Source organism: Cornus florida, unplaced genomic scaffold, assembly GCF_030987335.1.
Source record: "Cornus florida cultivar Cherokee Brave unplaced genomic scaffold, ASM3098733v1 CherokeeBrave_3.0.0_Hap2_Chr08, whole genome shotgun sequence".
Classification (NCBI taxonomy): Eukaryota; Viridiplantae; Streptophyta; class Magnoliopsida; order Cornales; family Cornaceae; genus Cornus; species Cornus florida.
In genome coordinates, this window is record NW_026775578.1 from 81,264,378 (window position 1) to 81,278,798 (window position 14,421).

Here is a 14,421-nt window from a genome sequence, read left to right on the forward strand (position 1 = left end):
AATTGAATTAAAGAAAAATTGGACTGCTTTGTTTTAACATCGAGATGATTTAAAGGTTTGGCATAAAGCTTAGTCAGTTTCCCTGGGTTGTGTATTTATACTTGTTCATAATAGTTGACTGGTTAGACCATCCGGGTAGGTTGGGTTATTAGTTAGTAACACTTTTAAATTAGAAAAACAAATTAGTTAGTACTTTGTAAAACAACATATTTTGCAAGATACATCTCTTTTGATCTGTTTGAAATATTATTTTTTGCAAACAAAAATTATTTCATTATTTAACTTTTTCTATCCTGTCTTGGATTTTGCAGATCCAGCAAAACAGGGGTCAAAGCTTGAAATCTGAGTAAGTAATCAATCTATAAGACTGCTATTCTCCTTAACTCACCTGTGTCTGCATGAGCTGACATAGTTATGGGTATAAGATATGTGTTTGACACAAGTACCCATATCAAACAATTGGATACTCTAATGAGAAGAAGAAATGGTTAAATGTGATGGCGAAGAAGCATTGTCTACTTCTGAGATAAATGGAATCTCTCCTTTTCACTATATGTAATTTAATTTCGATTAGTACAAGTACATTTTAAAAGAAGAATAGCCTCATGCGTAACACTTTTGTGTAACATATTATGTTTCTAAGTGTGCAAGGTGTGTCCATGGATCCGTATCCAAGTTTTGGATGCATTTCATGGTGTCTCTACGTAACCTAAGATTTGGGATGTAGGAAGCTTTGACATTTAGACACAATACCAATACATGTACCTAGTCCAGGCAACGTTGGTTATTCTGCTTTATGTTCATGATTCCTTGTTTTCTAATTTATTGTCTTTATCATGTAGTGACGATGATGACGATGAGATGATTCTGAATGTAAACAGCCATTACTCTCATGCTGAGATTGAAAAGTGTGTCTTCAAACTTGGAGATTGTGCTTATGTAAAGGCAAGTAGTATGCCCTTCCCTTAGTACTTTTGTCAAAAATTGTAAAGCTCATTTGTTTTACTTATTCTTGCAATTCAATTGAACATTATTCTTGCATTTCTAGTAATTATTTAATGTCATTTGTTGAGTGGCTGTCTCTTGTTTTAACAAAATTTAGATACAATACTTCTCAACATTATTTTCTCGTGATTCTTCATGAATATCAGGAGTAACTTTTGGTAGAACATTTAATTGTTTTTCTCAAATTTTTTTAATTTTTTATTTATTTTTTAATTTTTTATTTTTTTTTTATATATCTATTGCAATTTATAACACGCCATAAAGTGTTGAGTTTATGTAATTTTCTTGATAGTTTCCAGTGATTGTTATCCTCGTAACCTGAACATGACTGGTTGATCACTTTACTTATTTTCCTTTGAACTGATGATGGGGATTTTAGTGGAAGCAACGGGCTTTCATGGGAATACGGGGAAAACTAGATACCTCTTCTTGCAAATGACATGTTTTATAGCCCTTGAATGTGATGATAAGCTGGTAAATATTGGTATCCGCACATTTGAGGGATGTGCTTACTAAACTAAAAGTAGTAGGAGCAGTATTTTGATAATGACCATTATGTAGCATAAATGGTCATTATGTGATGGGTGTTACCATCATGGACTGATATAATGGCTTTTACATAGTTTAATGCCCTAATATGTTGGACTGAGAATATGCAAAACATACTCTCTCTCATTTTTTTCCATTTTATTGTACATAAACAGTTTCCATATTCTCGAAAAACACACTATGTAAATTGGATCTATTCCCCAACACTTGCAATCAACAAAATCTAAGCTATAGGTCGTGGATCAAGAGTTTGGGATGTTTCTTGTAATCTAATAAGTAAGATTGTATTAGAAAGCGTTCAAACTGGGAACACATCCTATAAAAGCTACACAAGGCCAAAAATACTCTACACTCTCAAAGAGTCCAAAAAGTCAACTATTTCCCCATGGATTCACAATTTCTCACCAAAACCCAGCAAAAAAAGAGAACAAATAATAGAGAACTTTGGCGCCCCAATAGGATTCTCCTTGCCATGAAAGGATCTCCTATTTATTCTTGTCCATAAACACTACCAAACACACAAACGTTATCCTCCAAAAGTCACGGGCTTGAACATTCACTGTACATGCTCTACAAGCCTGAATCAAACCTGGAGGACCTACGCATAACCCATTGGAGCCCAAACACCCCCCCCCCCCCCCCCCCCCCCACACACACACACACACACACACGCACACACACACACACAAAGAAAATTTCGCTCCAGAAGAGGGAATTTGGAAAAGAGAGAGGAAATAGGTAGGAAGGCTTGACAATGTGCTTTTTGTTAAAGTGACCCTTCCACCTTCGAAAGGTACTGCTTTTTCCATCCCGCCATCGCCTCTGAAACCTCTCCACCACAAGATCCCAACATCCCACCCTCCTTGAAGATGATCCAAGAGGCAAGCCCAAATAGGAAATAGAGGAAATGACCCAATGCAACAACCAAGGCTTTCAGCTAACACAGCAATATCAGATACCTCGCCAACCGGCACCAAAACACTCTTCCCCACATTCACTTTCAGGCAAGAGCCAACTTGGAACCAAATCAAGACACATCTCAGGAATATCATATGGGACACCTCCGCATCACAATGGCAACTCTAAGAACCCAATGGCATCCTCCAACTTCCAATCCTGAAAATGCCTCAAAAATCTAACGTCCCAGATTGTCCTTCTGCTATGAAGCCGATAACTAATAAATAATTTCATTATTTTCTTTTAAATTGCAAAACTTCTTATACTTGCACATTTCAACCAAGAAATTTAGCTCTAATAGGCATTAATAGGCTTCAAATAAACATTCAGGATATTACAGTATTTCACTTCCTTCATTTCTATATTCCACAAATCATCACTTTATAATTAAACTTCAATGTGTGTAACAAGTTGTACCAGACCCCCAAGTCCAAAATGTAAATTTAGTTTAAGTAAAGCTTAATCCATAATGCTAATCAAAGAACATTATTAGGACATCACATGATACATACTTTGCAAGATTGATTTGGAAGACTACATCTCTTTTAAAAGTTCTCCCCCGGTCAATGGCTTGCAAGAGGTTAATAACTATGAGGTGTTTCAGGCTAGATGGCCGAATGAGGCCCTGATTTTTTTTTTTGATAAGTAAATGAGGCCCTGAGTTTAGATGCATTATTTCCTTTGGAAAGAAGCATCAAGACCTCTAGTCATCTTATTCATTATTTTTTTTTTCCTCTTATATTATTTGGTAATGGTATTTGTTTGGTTTTCCCAATTCATATTTGGGAAATGCCCTATTAGCTAGGATTTAAAGTAATTTTTTTTTTTTTTTTTTTTTTTTTTTTTTTTTTCCAGATACGGTGAAAACTCTAAAAATGATATGCCATGGTTTTAAATTTTAATATTAATTATGATACTGGGATTATACACAAAGAAACAAGTTCCAGTGACCTCTGTTTCTGTGCTAAGGAACTCTAGAAAGAATTATTGATACACATGATTTAAACCCTAGCCATCCATATGATAAGGTGTTCTTTAGTCATGGAAATGAGTTAAGCTTGTTGTGTGTGTGTGTGTGTGTTTTCTTTTTCTTTTTTTCTTTTTTCTTGTACTTTTGCTTGGTTTCTTGATTCATATGCTTAACTGCTGTGGTATAGTCACCTTTGTCTCTTCTATGCTTATCTTTAACTGGTCACCAACTATTTAGATGTAATGTTCAATTATTTTTTTTATATGTTAATATTCGTGCAAACTTATGGTGGTTCTTTTATTATCTTTTAGGGCAAGGAAGGGGGACAAAATTTTGTAGGCAGGATACTAGAATTTTTTAAAACATTGGAAGGTGAAGATTATTTTAGGGTTCAGTGGTTCTTCAGAGCCGAAGATACGGTGAGAATGCTTAGTTTTATTTGGTGTTTTATATTTCTATTGTCTAGTGCTTACCTATTTTATGTATTATTCAGGTAATCAATGAAGAGGCAGCATCTCATAACAAGAAGCGCCTATTCTATTCTACCTTAATGAATGATAATTTATTGGATTGCCTTGTTTCCACAGTCAAGATTGTACATATAGCACCTAGTGTATGTTTCAAGTATTTGCTTTTATGTTTGCATGTTAAATTTGTTTCACTGTTGTTTCTTCTTCCTAATGTTTCTTATTTAGTGTAACGTAGAACCCTCCCCACCCACTCCCACCCCCCCTCCCTCTTTCCTTTTATTTTAAAAAATTGATCCTGATTTATGCATATTATACTATTATTGGCTTTATCAATAGGTTGCTTGCTTTTGGCAGGTAAACTTGAAATCAAAATCTATTCCACCCTGTGATTTCTATTATGATATGAAATACTCAGTGGATTACACAACATTCTGTACAATGGTAACCGGTAAGCTAGTTATTTGACAGTAACTTACATAGTATCAAGTTCTTTTTCTTACTGATGATATACCTAACAGCTTCTAGTTTCTTTCATCCAAGGTTCTAGTATTTAAAGTGACCTCAAATCTTATGATTATACGTATTTGAATGAAGACTATATATACTATTGAAAACTTGCGTCCTAATGATGGCGAGTTGGTGGGTATGAAATAGTTGAATGTGACACCATGATGGTGGTTGTGGTTGTAACAAATTCTTAAATAGTGATAGCAGACAACAACAATGATGATGAGATTATGGAGAAATGCAGTTTTTTTAAAACGGCAATAAAGTAATGATGATGGCAGTGTGCTGGTAGAGGTGGATACGATGGTAATATCAACCCAACTGGACAAAATATATTCCATTACAAATTCAATTAGATGTAGAAATTGTTGGTGCTGTAACTTGTGAGGGAAAAAATGGTAGTTGTCTCAATTAGTCATAAAATAAGAGAAAGCATGCTTAGGTGGTTTGACATATACACCATGGACCTGTAGATTCACCGGTAAGAAAAAGAATATTAGTTTGCATAGAAGGCAATAGATAAAGAGGCCGACCTATACTAACACAGGATGAGGTAATTTGAAATGGAGAAAGAAATTCATGTGGTTGACCTCATTCTTTTGTATGATGATAATGATGATTGATATGTAAATTTTATTGAATTTGGATGTTAATAATATAGGACGAACATGGATTACAATTCAATTTATTTCACAATCTGTAATTTCACTTTGTGATCTGTTGTCCACTCAAATTCATCATGTCACATTTTGATATTGGTTCAAACAGTTGACTGGCCTGCTGCTACAAATGTTTAAACTGTCAATAACTCAATATAATCCAAAGTTATCGTTATTAAAAATCATTTATTTGATCTTACAGTTAACCTATTAAGTTGAATCACGATTGGATCCTGTAATTCGGTATATTTTGTCAGTTTTAGTTACTTCCTAATAACTATTACCAAACAGTTTTTACTTGCAACCTAATTCTAACATAATTGGGTATAACTTCTTGTTTACCTTGACCGCCTATTTTAAATGCTTGGACTATCTTATGATTTTTTGGCTTATATTGCAATCTTGTTTTCCTATTTAGTGATCCCATTAGTGTTAAAATTGGTGTTAGATAATTCTGCAGACAGTTGTAATGTATCACCGTCTCCTTGTACGAAGGCCGTTCATATACATGGTATTAAGGCTAATTTGGAGGAAACATCAGTTAGTAAACCTTACAAATCAGAGCTAGCATTGTTAGATATTTATTCTGGTTGTGGTGGAATGTCAACTGGGTTGTCACTTGGTGCCAAACTCTCTGGGGTAGATCTTGCAACGGTAAATTATCATAAGTTTTTGGTACATCTGTTTTTGGATTTATGTAGTGTTATATGTGTAATATGACCTTATTTCTTCGTCCTTTTTGATAGAAATGGGCTGTTGACATTGATAAATCAGCATGTGAAAGCTTGAAGTTAAATCATCCAGACACAGAAGTTTGTATTCTTTTTCTTTTGTTTGAACCTGTCCAAGTTAATGCGGCGTGACAATGAAGGCATAATGTGTGATGTCCTTGTGTTTACAGATTAGAAATGAATCTGCGGAGGATTTCCTTGACCTATTGAAGGAATGGGACAAACTTTGCAAACGATATGTAGTCAACGATGGTGTAAAGACACATGAACCAAATTCTAGGGCCATGAGAGCAGCTAATAAGGATATACATTTGAAAACTGATAAAAGTCCAACTGGTGAATACGAAGTTGCACGCTTGGTTGATATTTGTTATAGTGATCCCAGTGAAACAGGGAAGCGTGGGCTTAAATTTCAGGTATGCATATCTAATATGACTCTCGAGGACTTAAACGCTTGACATAGTGTTTTTATTTGTAACTTGTCATTCTTATCAATCAAATCACTTTGACACAGTTGAATACATGTAAGATGATTTAGATGAATCTTCATTCAATCTTCAAAAAGAAACGTGGAGAACTTATTCTAGCTAGTTGTGGTTGGTACTTAGTTTTTATTGTCAGGGGCTTATTTGTTATTACTTATATGATGTAGGGTGCTTATGTGTAATTTTTGAAACTTAGTATAAATAGATGTGGTGGAAGGATGAAAGTATTCTTTCATTATTTCTCTCTTTCCCCATCTCTCTCTCTTTTTCTCTTCTCCTCTTCCCTCTCTTCTTATCTTCTACTTTACTCTTGTTTTGATTATCTCTTAAAGTCAACATGGTATCAGAGCATGGTTTGTAAAGCTCTAGGGTGTGTAGTTGAAACCCTAGGGGGAGTTTGTGTAAACCTATGGTTTTGAAGAGATTCCAAGATGAGGTTTATTTGCAAGTAGTGTTAATCATATCCACACGTACTGCGGATCCAACTATTTTTAACCTATTTTTGGTGGTTTTTTTCTTCGTATTCTAGTATGGTATACTTTGTTGCTTTCTAGGATTGGTGTGGTGACTATGCAGCCATTTTTTTATGCATCTCACAAGACGGTATTCTCTCTAGTTGTAGTTGTTTGTGTGTTAAAGGTGGTTCTTGTTGTTCTGTTTTTGAGGAGTGCATACCCATAAATTGTTTGATAGAATGTCTAGTTCAGAGGTGACTTCAAAAGAACCTAGGTCGTCTTCAGTGTGTACAGTGTTGTGAGGTAGTAATGATCACCATCCAGGCCTTTGAATTACGACTGTTAGGCTGGATGAGACGAACTATATGGAGTGAGCTCAAACTGCTCATATGCATATCACTGGTCGTAGGATGATCAACCATGTGGAAGGGACTGTCACGGATCCCCCCAAGAGCGATCCTGAATTCAAAGAGCGGAGTGCAAATAATGCACTAGTTATGATGTGTTTGTTGTAGTTAGTGCAGCCACACATCAACCAGGGGTTTTTGTTTGTGAATATAGCTAAAGAGCTATGTGATGCTCTGAAAGAGACATATTCCTCGGTTGGTAATTTTGCAAAACTGTATAAGCTTCAACAAGAGATTTCAAGATTCAAGGAGGAAGACCAAACTCTTAGTACATATTACCACATTCTGCGTGGTAAATGGGAAGAGTTGATCATTACTAAGCCCACATACTTGCGTGTGCAACTAATGTTAAAGCATTTCGGGCTATGGTAAAAAGGAATCGAATATATGAGTTCTTGGGTGGTCTGCGTCCGAAATGTAATTATGCCAGGGTAAAAGTGTTAGGCAGGGTATCCAACCCTTACTTTTGTTACAAAGGTGTTCTCGTATATCCTGAGGAGAGTAGAATGAAGGCTATGTCTGCGCCTCTATGCACTAAGCCAAAGTCAGAAGTACCACTGTGAAAGGTTTGCTCTTGCTACACAACAATGGAACAAACCCAACCCTCTAAAAGGAGGAAAGGAGGATGATAAGAGAAAGTTGAGGTGTGACCACTGTGGGTGTATATGCCACACTTAGGAAATATGCTAGAATTTACACGGTTGTTGTACTCCAGCTTCTACCCTGTTCATGAGAAGCTAGGCCATTGCCTGCTCCATTTAGGGGGTCATCTACAACACATGTTGCAGCGCATGAGACTGCTTCTACCGGTAATGCCTTCTTAGGGCCACCTAGCTCTTTGTCTGGGGTTGAAATTAATGCTCTTCAACATCTGCTAGCTCTAAATGCCTCCACTTCCACCTTTAACTTTGATTAGATAGGTACCTCTCATTTAGCCTAGGAAGCATGAACATGCCAAAATGTGCGAAGAATCCGTGTCCAACGCGTGTTGGACACGCCCCGACACGTGTCGGACACACCAAAAAAACGTGTTTGGAATATTTTTATTTTTATTTTTAATTTTCGGAGACAGCTTGGACACTCCGCGGACACACGTGTCTGGAATTTTTTTTTTTTAATTTTTAATGCTGATATGTTCTGTTTTTTGTTTTGTACTACCTTTTTGGTATTGTAAATGGTAAAAGTCCTAGGTCAAATGATGGATGGGAATAGATGATAGTACTCTGACTTGTTTTTGTATCTTTTTTGGGGACTAGCCTTTAGGTTTTTGTGAATGTTAAGTGCTAACAGTAAAGTCCTGAATGTTAAACAGTCACGAATGTTAATAGTCCTTTCTGTCTATGCTTTTGTATTTGGAGTAAAGTTGCAATGATGATTAAATGATTCTAGTTATTATTCTAATGTCTTGTTTTTTATTTGGTTTTATAACTATGCAACATTGTTCTCTTATAGTTTATTAGTTAAGAGTTATGATTTGTGTTTTTTTTTTTTTCATTGTGAGGTTGATGAAAAATAGTAACACTCAGTAATTTTTAAAGTACTACATCACACACACACACACACACACACACACATATATATATATATATACTATTCGCTGTGTCTGTGTCCTAATTTTTTTGGATTTGCTGTGTCGCTGTGTCCGTGTCGTGTAGTATCCGTGTCCATGCTTCTTAGCATTCGGCACATCATGTTTCTACATTATCTAGTGGACAACCTTGGATCATTGATTAGGAGCCAGTGATCACATGATTGGTATGGCATTTGATTTCTCTTCGTACAGTTTATGTTCGGGTAGGGATAACGTTAGAGTGGCTGGTGACACATTCTCCTCCATTACAGGGGAGGTTATTGTTTTTGCCTCTCCTAATCTTACCTTATCATCTCTTCTTCATGTCCCAAAGTTTACAAATAACATTCTTTTTGTCATTGAAGTGGGACAAGAATCAAATTAGGTAGCAGTCACATTAGAAATGGCTTGAATTGTGGGGTAACCTTTTTCCCAGGACTTGGCACGAGGAAGACGATTAGGAGTGGACTTGGGGACAATGTCCTGTATTTGCTGAACTCAAAGCCCACTTTTTATTATGTTGCAAATCAGTCTAGTGTTAGGGATAACAATGTCAATAAAGATTGATGCGATGGCATAATAGACTCTGACATTTACCAATTCATGTATTGAAGCATGTGCTTCCCCAATTTGCTTCTGTTGAATCTTTTGAGTTAAATTGTGAAACATGTGTTCTTGCCAAACAATGTCGTGTTTCTTATCCTACTAGTATTAATGAGAGTACAACTCCTTTATGACTTGTTCATTCTAATTTGTGGGATCCTGAATCTACTACTTCGTTACTCGGTTTTTGCTACTTTTTGTTTGTTGATGACTTTAGTCGTTATAATTGGCTTTATCTTATGAAGACCAAAGATGAAGTTCATTCCATCTTTAAAACCTTTCATCTTGGAGCTATCTCGGATCTTGTATTCGAGTTCATGTATATACTTGAAATGATGTTGTTTCATTTATAGTGTATGAGCATATTTGATTCTTGGGAAGAAACGTAATTTGAGGCCTTAAGGCCATTTTATCTTCAATGTATATATACATTTAATTGCACACTTAATGTATGGTTTCACTCATTTTGGTTCAGAATTGTCCTTGCCATGCTTAGGCATTTAGTTTGGACATTTTTATCATGTTTGGGACATTGGGCATGCTTGGGGATTCATCTAGTTGAGGTCCATTGCATTTGAGTTCTTTAGCAGGCTATTTTTGCTTTAGGCTCATCTAATCGGTTAGATGGGACTATCTAACCGGATACACAGGCTTCGTAGTATTCATTTTCCTCTTCTTCACTTATTTGATGGGCCATCTAACCGGTTTGATGAGGTCATCTGATCGGTTAGATGAGCCATCTAACGGGTTAGATGGTCTTCGGCAGATTGCTGTATTCTGGGCTCACTCATCTGATCGGTTAGATGATCCATCTAACCGGTTAGATGAGTCATCTCACCGGTTAGATGAGTCATCTCACCGGTTAGATGAGTCATCTCACCGGTTAGATGGTTTGGTATTTGCACTTTGACCCCCTTCTTTCAAACGACCATATTTTCTTCATTTTAAATCCGATTGAGGTCATTCTTGAGTCTAAATTTATAAATTTTTTGTTAGCTATCCAATGGTACACACCCCATCCGCTATATTTGTCACGAAATGATCTTTTTACCCTAGGCTTTCATTTTAATGAATATTTTACCCTTTTGCTTCCGTTTTAGGAAATGATTTTGATTCCTTTATTCTTCGCTTCCGCATTGTATTCGGGTGGAGTTTTCAACTCCATTTGGGGTTCTCTTGTTGTCCTTGAGATGGTAGTTGTCTCTAGCAATCTCTTCGTTTATTACCGTTTCCGCGTTTTGGATTCGATATCGGGTCGGGTTTTCGAGTTACTCGCTAACGCACCGGATTGTGGAAATTTGGGTCATCACATCCGCAGTATGACAAATACTAACTTGATACATAATACTTTAGTTACCAACGGGCCAGTGGCCTCAGACCCTTACTTCCCAAAGGGAGGTCAAGGGTCAAGCCTCAGTAGAGGCATGTGAGTGTGAGAACCAACTAAGAAAAAAATATATAATACTTTAGTTTAATTTTCTCAAAATTATTGTTAGGATTAAAATTCAACAAAAGGCAAGGTCGAGTGCCATAAAATCTATCGACGTGAACTTTTCAAAAATTATCACAACTTTCTCTGATTACCCACAAAATTTACCAAAATTACAAAACTTCACCTTAGCTGAAAGCAAGGTTCTCAAGTCACTCCCACTTGTATTACATGAACAAGAAATGGGTAGACCACCCTAGGAGCTGAAAATAAGAAAAAGAAAAAGAAAAAGGAAAGACTTTATTTTTTCATTTCTTTCATTTTTTTAATGATTTAAAACAGAATACTCTCGTATCAACTTTTCTATGATAGGAAAAGCTTTTTTTTCTTCATTTTATCATAACCATCTTGTATCTTTTATTGACTTCATCAACAAACTTTTCTTTCCAAGCATTGTTGGAATGCATGGGGGATGCTCCTGTGTACACTAAATGCATGCACTGAGAAATTTACAAATTCATACCCTCGAGTCCTCAAAAATTCCACAGAAGGTTTTCAAAATCAGAAAAACGTCCTGTAATCCAAAACACACTCTAAATGAGGTTCTATGTTGTATAAAATTTCACAATCTTTTCGCACTCTATACTAATTTGTAAAGATCAAACATAAATGGTGATAAGAATGCATGAATATGAAATTATTTTCGGCGAGTGCACAATTGATAGTTGAATTTACCTTTGTACCCTAGCTGAATTTTTGAAATCTCTAATTGATAGCTCAATCCTTGCTTTTCTTGAATATTGAACCACATCCACTAGATTTTAGTGCGCTAAGTAATCTCTCCATGTGGATTTGAGTACAAAAGGTGAAAAGTCCTTTGATTTTGCTCGTATTGCCACACGGCTTAACCTGAATCACCCTTAGTACGAGGAAACAATGGAGCGAAGTGTTAATTTTGTCATACATTACTCCCCTTTCTAGTCCCCGCGTCTTGGTTAGTTTATTGTTAGGGCTTCCAGTTTATCTTGTGACTCATTCCTTTGGTCGAGCATTTTTGGTAAGAGGAGGGAACAATAGAGTGAAGTGTTAATTCTGTCCTACGTTACTCTTTCTCGTCTGCATCCTGTCTCGTTTATCATTGGGGCTTGCAGATCATCTTGTGACTCATTCCCTTGGTCGAGCATTTTTGTGCGTTGATCAATCTATTGCTGAATCACAGGCTGCTTTGTCTTTGTTTGATTTTAGGTTGTCTTTTTAAAAAATATAAACAAATTGAAATAAATAATAAGGACTTTGTTTTGTTCGAAATTTACCAACCTGAGTCTTATTGACCAACAAGTTTAGTGTTTTGATGGTTTATGTCAGTCTTGGTGAGTTCCATAGGAAATTATGTGGCTTTGAAAATTACTTTTTAAGTTCACCCTAAATCATCATCATCCTTTCCTTTTTATCCTGTACCAACGGGATTGGCCATATGGATTAAGTTTACCATAAAAGTGAATGTGGGGAAGTGTTCTTTAGTCCCTGTGGGGTAGGTGCATAACATTGCTGATCTTGCGGCGGTACTTAGGTGTGGGATCTCCTCTTTCCCTATTTCTTATTTGGGGTTGCCTTTGGGTTCTCCGTCAAGAAGGATGGGGCCCGGGTTGGGACCTTGTGGTTGAGAGGTTTGAGAAAAGGCTTCTTGGGTGGAAGAAGCAGTATCTTTCGAAGGGCGGGAAGGTCACCCTTATGAAGTGCACGTTGGCGAGTCTTCCCACATACTCTCTCTCTTTCAGATCCCAGCCTCTGTGGCAGAAAGGATTGAAAGGCTTCAGCAGAATTTCTTTTGTGGAGGGTTGGGCATTCTTGGGACGCGTTCCCCTTTTGAACGCTTTCTATTCTATTTTTACTTATCAAAAAAAATAAAACCCTAAATTTATTATAAAATGAAAACTTTTTCAATTGGAGTATGTTTTGAGATGTTTAATGTTGATTTCTTCATGTATATGTGGTTTATGTGATAGGTTAAATGATTGCTGTCTTTGCTAATACTTATTTCGTAGGTGCGTTGGGTGGGATATGGTCCCAGTGAGGACACGTGGGAGCCAGTTGAGGGGTTAAGGTATGTTATTTCCAGTATGTTGTAAAGTTTTTGCTTTGTTCTGGTGATTGTAGTTATTGATAATTACTTTTTATCAGTAAATGCCAAGATCGTATACAAGATTTCGTGTTAAAAGGCTTTAAGGCAAAAATATTGCCACAACCGGTAAGATCTATTTATTTGGGATCAAATGACACTACTAGCTTATTCTTCATTAGTAGAGAATAATTTCATATTTATATGACTATCTTGCATCTGTATCTTATTAATATATTCTTGCTTTTACAGTGACAGCTTCTAAAACGTTTCCTTTCTTTTGGCAACAAACATTGTAGGGAGATGTTGATGTTATTTGTGGGGGACCTCCATGTCAAGGAATAAGTGGCTACAACCGCCATAGAAATGTTGATTCTCCTTTGGATGATGAAAGAAATCGTCAAATTGTAGTCTTCATGGATATTGTGAACTTTTTAAAGCCCAAATATGTTCTAATGGAAAATGTGGTTGACATTTTGAGGTTTGCCAAGGGTTGTCTTGGAAGATATGCTATAAGTCGTTTGGTTCGTATGAATTACCAAGCAAGGCTAGGAATTATGGCTTCTGGTTGTTATGGTCTTCCTCAATTCCGTTTGCGTGTTTTTTTGTGGGGCGCTCATTGTCATGAGGCAAGTAATCTCTCGGTATAATGTTTTGGTTGAAACAAAAGACTTTTTCTTAATTGTTTTCTTCTATGCAGAAATTACCCCAGTTTCCACTTCCTACACATGATGTGGTTTTGAGATACGGGGCGCCTAGTGAGTTTGAGGTGCTCACTATGTTCTTATTACGCTAACATTGAGGTTAACTAATTAATTATCATTGCTGACTTATTTCCATATTGCAGCGTAGTGTTGTTGCTTATGATGAAAGTCAATCTCGGGATTTAGAAAAAGCTCTTGTTCTCAGTGATGCCATCTCTGATCTTCCTCCAGTATTTTCATTTTCCTTTTCTTTGTTTGTTGGTTTTTCACTTTTTTGTGCTCTTTCGCTATAAAAAATGCATTCTTACCTAATTCACTATTTCAGGTCATGAACCATGAAATTTGTGATAAGATGTCATACAAAAAGCCTCCAGAAACAGAGTTTCAAAAATATATCAGAGCAACGAGATCTGGTAAGTTGTTTATGTCCATATAGTAAATGTGGAACTACTTCTAAATCATAATCAAATTGTAGTTCATAAGTACCAGGATCTAGCAGAAAATTATGAATATTGTCTTATATGATAGATTCATTTTGTCATGTTAACTTTTTATGTTGCTTATTTCTCTTTCACTTCTTGGAGAATTGATGCCCAAGGATGACCATTAAAATCAGGGCCGTCTATAATTGGATCAGGGTTTCATGATTGTGGTATAATTACCATATGTTTATTAGATTCAATTTTTTTTTTTTTTTTCTCCTTCAAAAATATAATGTTAGTTAAGTATATACCTAGGCAATATATAACTTTTGGTGCAGGACGGGTAGGGTTTCTTCGATACCAAAATTAAAGAGAGAAT

General features: G+C 36.2%; 1 protein-coding gene across 2 annotated transcripts in view; it reads left to right on the forward strand.

Moving 5' to 3' along the window:
• The window catches only part of LOC132268193 (DNA (cytosine-5)-methyltransferase CMT2-like), a 69,714-nt gene that overhangs the window by 27,109 nt on the left and 28,184 nt on the right, over positions 1–14,421 (forward strand). Inside the window, exons 2-15 of one of the 2 annotated variants that reach the window (XM_059768980.1) lie at positions 312–346; positions 843–945; positions 3,793–3,900; positions 3,975–4,094; positions 4,306–4,399; positions 5,566–5,771; positions 5,864–5,929; positions 6,019–6,264; positions 12,843–12,901; positions 12,979–13,045; positions 13,216–13,545; positions 13,617–13,685; positions 13,764–13,850; positions 13,946–14,033. In XM_059768980.1, coding sequence (XP_059624963.1) covers positions 312–346; positions 843–945; positions 3,793–3,900; positions 3,975–4,094; positions 4,306–4,399; positions 5,566–5,771; positions 5,864–5,929; positions 6,019–6,264; positions 12,843–12,901; positions 12,979–13,045; positions 13,216–13,545; positions 13,617–13,685; positions 13,764–13,850; positions 13,946–14,033 — 1,678 coding nt within the window. The remainder of the gene's footprint in view (positions 1–311; positions 347–842; positions 946–3,792; positions 3,901–3,974; positions 4,095–4,305; positions 4,400–5,565; positions 5,772–5,863; positions 5,930–6,018; positions 6,265–12,842; positions 12,902–12,978; positions 13,046–13,215; positions 13,546–13,616; positions 13,686–13,763; positions 13,851–13,945; positions 14,034–14,421) is intronic. The other variant, XM_059768981.1, reaches the window with a different exon arrangement.